The 6,603-nt window shown below is 36.2% G+C and overlaps 1 protein-coding gene across 1 annotated transcript; it reads left to right on the top strand.

Moving 5' to 3' along the window:
• The first annotated feature begins 566 nt into the window (after positions 1-566).
• LOC114364317 (phosphatidylethanolamine-binding protein 1) lies at positions 567-2,236 on the top strand. Its single transcript, XM_028320430.1, has 4 exons — positions 567-949; positions 1,036-1,128; positions 1,325-1,379; positions 1,715-2,236. Exons 1-4 carry the CDS (start codon positions 713-715, stop codon positions 1,906-1,908), a joined length of 579 nt encoding a protein of 192 aa, XP_028176231.1. The 5' UTR covers positions 567-712; the 3' UTR covers positions 1,909-2,236.
• The last annotated feature ends 4,367 nt before the right edge of the window (positions 2,237-6,603 follow it).

Genomic DNA, 6,603 nt, shown 5'->3' on the forward strand with positions numbered 1-6,603 from the left:
TAAAAGTTGTACAATAAAAATACGGGGCCCTCTGGCCTCAATAAAAATATATTTTTGTTGAGGGACTAATAATCAGTTAGAGTTCTTTTTATTGAGGTACTGATAATCCTTTTTTTGCTTCTTTAGCATTTCAGAATGCCACCAGTATCCCCCTTAAAACCAATTGCATAGAATCTTGTAATTTAGTAGGTGACGTTATCGGTAAAATTTTATCTTGTATTTAAGTAGGTACTTATTTATATTATGTTATTGCTATTTATCTATGAAAATTAGACAAAATATATGTTTTATAAACACTTAAGAGTCATTTACAGTAGTAAAGTTTGAAAAAATTATTGCTGTGAAGTACAGAATCACTTTCGTGGCATCAAAAAATTCAAAACGTTAAATCTTCCAAACGAGACTCACTATTTGACTGATTTACTGAGAATACACTCTTCACATCAAGCGCTACAATTTTTGTTTACAAAAAGTTGAAATAAGTTAGAAATAAAATTTGCCACGAAGGTGACGATGAGAACCGTGGCGATGAGAAATACCCACAAACTACACTTGTACCTCTGTTTCTGCTTTCGTTTACGAACAGTTTGTTTGAAACTAATGCGTCATACCATTGTTAACTGGCAATGTTTAACTAACATTAGGCAAATTGAAAAAGCTGACTTCACCGTTAGTAGTATTAAATTGATCTTGCTACACACACGGAGGCAAAATGCTTTCTTTGCTCTCGAGTATTCTCCTCATATTTTCTTTGAGTTGTGCTAATGGGGCATCACTACAATGTTCCGTCACGGACGTAAAGAGTCTTCTGGAGGGATGTGACAGGTTGACCGGTCTAAACGTGACCAGCGTGGGGGGAACCATGGTCAATGACCACAACTGCGACGTCTTGCTTCCAAAGCAGGTGTTCATACAAGAACCCTTATTCCAGTACGCGTTGGCTGATTCGGTAATACAATTCATCAACTTTAATTCATTCGGTTAGAATGTTATCTAATCTTTGGTTAGACGGTAATCTTTACTTTTTTTCTATAGAAAAAGTTCTACACAATAATTCTAGTGGATCCAGATGCGCCACCACAAGTGGAAGGGGAGTTCTACTTGCATTTGCTGAAGTCTAACATTCCTGTAAGTAAAAAGATAACCTGCGTAAGTTCCTGTTCATTAATTTGTATACTTGTACCTACCTACCATACAAGACGAATATCGCTTATGTGCAAAATGCTTCTCTGACTTAAGTGTTAACTTTACCTATTTCATAATTAAGTTACACTTCAGAAAGAATCAATAAGATTTTAAATTATTGTCTTATAATCATTTTCAGGGGCTTGCCTTAAAATCAAAGGACAGCAGCAAAACTTCAGGCATTGATTACCGAGGTGAGATTAATTAAAATTTGATTTCTAGTTTAATGAAAAAAACTGTGTACAAATACAAATTGTGATAAAATTGGGTACGTTATTACTTATGTAAACGTCGGTAGGCAACGAGTTTAGACACCTAAGTAAACATTAAGTAAATTTTATTCAGCAAGTTACCTATGGCTCTATCACATTTTAAAAAATACATTTGAGGTAAAGTTAAGTTGGTACCGTTCGATTTAGAGGCAAAGTTATTATCATGACATAAAAAACTCACTAGTGCTAATAGATACCTACTAGAATGTCTACTTACTAGTATCTATTACTGTAAATTTTCCATAAACTTTCCCCAGGTTACAAGCCGCCAACGCCACCTCGCGGGACCGGTCCTCACCGCTACTTCGGCCTTCTCTTCGAGCAGGCGGATGGAAACAACTTCTTGCCGACCGTGCCATCGACGCGCTCTCGCTTCGTGCTAGCCAACTGGCTCCGAGGGAAGAACCTCTGTGGACCCGTCGCGGGCACTTTGTTCCGATCGCAGTTTTAGATGGCGCTAGTAGTAGAGTTTTAAGCTCAATCTCTACAAAGTTCGAAGTAATTTGAAAGTCGATTATATTTTCTTAGCGATGAATTAGTAGGAGCGTACCTAATTATTGCAAATGAACTTGCTTTAAGTATGTAGTAATTCATTTGTGTTGAATTTAGTATCTGTCGTATAAGGCTTTTACGCACCCCCCCAGGAAAGTTTTCCTATAAGATAAAGTAAGCATCCTAACAGTCTAAATCTAGCTCCAGATTATGTGTTACAACATAAACGTAGTCGCAGGCAAGTGTACAATTGAAAATCTTGTGAACTTACGAGAGCAGGTATCGACCCAAACAAAGTTTACCATGTTTTAATTAATAAAATAAATTATTTTTCATCTTATTTTTTCTTCTCCAGCCTACCGATTCTACTTACTGATGCGATGGTATATTTCCCTTTTCTTAAATATTGAAAGTCTCCTTATTAGGCATTTGATACCTATTTTATTCTACCAAGTACCTAACTCCTTTCGTAACTATGTGCAATCGAAACAAAAAACATACGCCTTTTGTTTCGTTTCAACAGCCAAAGAAAAATGGCTACGTAAGTCGCGTAGGCTGCGCACGCGACTGCCTCTAACCTACCGGTAGGGTTGCCAACGGTTTCATTGCAAACAGGATTCACCATTCCTAAACATTTTCAATTTAATCGAAGTTTGTTTTCTTCCTTTATGTAAGCTAATAAGTAAGTAAATATAATAGAGTTCTGTTCCTTAGTATACTCGAACTATTAAAACATTTTAACAATCATTAGGTACGCAAGTATTTCAAGGTTAGTGAGATAAGAGTGACTAATAAAATTGGCACCACATAAGATTTATCTCTAATCCTCTGAGAAGACTCTACTTCAAGAAAAGATACTGAAAATACCTTTTAGGACAATTTGTCCACGTCCTAAAAAGATTTCAGAAGTGGAAAGCCTACTGCGTCCCACACGCGGCCACCGAGCCTAATTTATATAAACAAATTATTTTCTCATCTCGACCTAACTACTGGTTTTATATCAAGTGATTTATGCTTGACGGATAGATAAAGCTGGACACCTTTATGTTCGCTGGCAAAGGGCTTTTAGCGGAATACTGTATTATTTGAGTTATGTATTCTATGTATGTAGGTTTCATAACATCTATCATCTGTCTAAATCTTTAAAGAAAAATCCTCAGTCTATCACTAAGTAATAGGTACTCGATCGTATCATCTCTGAAATTGCTAGGTATTGTATACTTGATAGTTCTTATAGCAGTCCTTTTAGCTTAGGACTGGTTTGTAGGTAATATAAAGATTTTTTTTTGGAAAATCCACAGGAAATGTCGATAATTATTACACAGCTGTTGGTAAGTAGGAAGTAATGTAAGATCTAATATAGACGACTTGTAATAACTACATCGTGTCTAGACAAAAGTCCGAGATCTTTTACTGTAGAAGTGAATGATGAATGAAAGAGAATGAACCAGTTTCTGAGAACGCAGCCGACCCTCGGTGGTCCCCCGTTTTATAGCTGCACGTAATGTTCAAATGTTATTGCCGTTGTTTTCGGATGTCGCTGCAAAAATCAGTTTACTGCTCAAGTTACACTCGAATATTGTAAGCTTGTGGGAAATTTATTTCCGCTATAAATTCCAATGTTGCAACCTTTTGTTGGGAGTCGCTTTGTTAGAATCTATGGAGTTATCTCGAATTACAGTTATAAGCCTCTATGTTTTATAGAGTCCAATACGTGTATTTATAACAATGAAATGATGTTTCGTGTATTTTTACGATTTGTCGAAACAAAACAGACGTTCTAAGTTTTACGATTATTGTTTCAACATTCGCATGCAAGGGACGACAGCATGTCAAGCTAATCTTATACGCAGTATAGAACTTCGGTATAATGATGCAGTCTTCTTCAATCATAGACTAAACCATGACTCAGGTAATACCTAACCGAAAAACAAATTCTATGGCGCCACAAAAATAATTAGCCAATTGTTTTGTAACTGTTGACTAGGTCACGACATTTAAAACATGACACCACGATACGTTAAAATAGACAGTAAATGATTAATATTCCTGGAAATAAAGTATCGATGCTAGATGAATAACCGCCTAACCGCAAATTATTGAAAACAATAATTAGCCGATGGCGAATCGTTATGAGGTCCCGCTTTTATTATTTCCTAGAAGTTTTTCGGCGCTAAATGCTTTATGAACATTGAAGTGAATTATCACTTCCTGATTACGAAATAAATGTTTGAAAGATTTCACGCATTTTAAGATTGTAGGTATAGCTTGAGCCTTGTAAAGCCTTTTGTAGCTAAAAATGAAGAGTTTAATAGTTAGAGGAAGTTAAATTATTTTCCGAGATAGAGATATTTTTATGCTTTCAGTAAAAAATAAAGTGTTTCAGAATTGTTATTTTTCTACGACTTTTTGATCATGATAAAGTTTTTTATTTGTGAAAAATATTATAAATGTGGGCGAACGCGTAGGCAGAAGCTAGTTCAAAGTATTTAAAAGGTGACTTTAAATTTTTACAATGTGAAAATATTACTGACCTGCTGGGCGACGTCAACTGCTTCATTATTTTTTCTCCCTATCTTCTTTTCTCTTACATGTTAGATATCTGATTAATAATAATTGTCACTCGCTACAATTGCCTACATGGCGTTATCGAGCTAATGAACATGTCTGTTGAAAGCCTGGCATTCTTGGCCAACGGTCAACATGTCATATCGCCGAACTCGGTTTTTCTGACAGGAAGCCCGTCTATCGTAAATTAATCGACATGGCTTCAAAGTAGTGCTGTGGTTCGTGATTTTATCGATAAAACCGTAGTTACCTTAGCTAGGTACGTAAAAGTGAGACAATCAACATAGTATGCATAATTTTTTCCTTATTTTCACATAGACTATTTTATTTGAAACTTAACAGGAGTACTCCAATCGATAAATGAATAAACAAGGGTCTCAGGAATAAAATTTATCCCATATCTACTCGTAAGAGGAAACTGGGGTAAGAAAGTCTGAAAATCAACATGGCATGGATAGGTATCTGTAGCGATAGAGTCGCCAATAAAATTACAAAAAAAAAACAATACGCGATAAACAATTTCTGTGACAGAACAAAATTCATACAGACAAAGCCGCGTGCAAAAGCTAGTCCACAAATAATGTGAAATCTGTGGTCATATTAAGGCCTTCTATGACCTAACCACCTCACTCAGACATACATATAACTAAGGAATAAACAGAGTCACCCATCCAAGACTCTATATTCAAGGTTACCGATATTTTTATCGATAGTCCCCTCACTGGTCTCCAGAAAGACCAAATTAGTGGACCGGTTTGGCGTGTGCGCGTCGCGTGCCCCGCGCCCCTCCGACCGGAAATGCCGCTCGAGAGAAACTACAGCCTGACACGTTTGAATACTGATACTGGCTGTATCGCAACATGAGAGGTTTTGGCGGGAGTTAATTAGGTAGATATAGTTTAAGTATAACTATAGTTTTAAAATATGTAGGTAAGATAGTTTCAAGTTGTTTAAATCTAAAAACAGTAAAAAGCATTATTTCCAAAAAAATAAGTATAATTTTAGATCGATCTCTGCACTGAGAGTAAGCTTGTACGAGTATCTACTATTTATTGATGCTTTTTGAATGAGGATAGACTTTGTACATACACTGAAGCACTGAAGATCTGCACCAGAACTAGATGAAAGCTTTCATAGTAAGTATTTCTATTTATTTGTTACCACTGAAAGAAAATGCTTCAGGGTTATAGGCGAAACGTTATTGTTGAACTGATCATGTCAACTTTCTGTCCATATTTATTTTAATTTGAACTTTTTTTTATCATTTAAAAAGCTTATTTAACCTTGTTCATTATCCTTCCATTCCTACCATCCAACATCACCTGATTAATATTTTAATTTAACACCTTGACATTAAAAAGACTAGCATCCAGTTTCTATAAATGAAAATACACGTGTTCATCACTGTTTGAAACAACGCTTGCGCGATACTCAATTATTCCTATCTGTGGTTTACCTTAAACCAAATTAAAATTGCTACGTAGGTACCTATATTAATTAATGTAAAGCACAGAACAATGTTAATTTTGGTGCCAATCAAAGCGTATTGCTTTTATGTGAGATAACTAGTACTTTAAAAAGCTTACTGGCTTTGAACAACGTAGGAATTTACGTAAAAGCTCCATTCACAAAAAAGATTGGTTCAAAAAATACCCAACTTACCCACATTTCAGTCAAAATTAGAAGCAGGCTTTGTCGCGGTTCCAAAGTTTCCATCCCTACGAGTATTTCATAGAAGGCCGCGCGCGCAGCTGCGGAAAACGCTTCCTTCCGGCCGCCTACGCACGCCCACGCGACGCCCGCGCGACGCTATAATATCAATCATTTAATTCAACAGCCCGATTTCTATGATAATACAAACATAATGATGTTTCTCCCGCAAGATGGCCCGTAAAATGTCATAGCAACCGATTATGATAGGGCCTATTGTGTCGGATAAAGGACTGATAAGTGGTACTTGCCTTTCAATGTAAACAACGGGTTGTGAGCATTATAAGGGGACGTGGTTTGCACTTTTATGTTTTTTGATCAGTCTTTGAATGTGCTTGATTCCAATTTGATATACGATGCTTGGCTTAAAAATATT

Source organism: Ostrinia furnacalis, unplaced genomic scaffold (genome assembly GCF_004193835.3).
Source record: "Ostrinia furnacalis isolate ACB-3 unplaced genomic scaffold, ASM419383v2 OfSCF7368, whole genome shotgun sequence".
Classification (NCBI taxonomy): domain Eukaryota; kingdom Metazoa; phylum Arthropoda; class Insecta; order Lepidoptera; family Crambidae; genus Ostrinia; species Ostrinia furnacalis.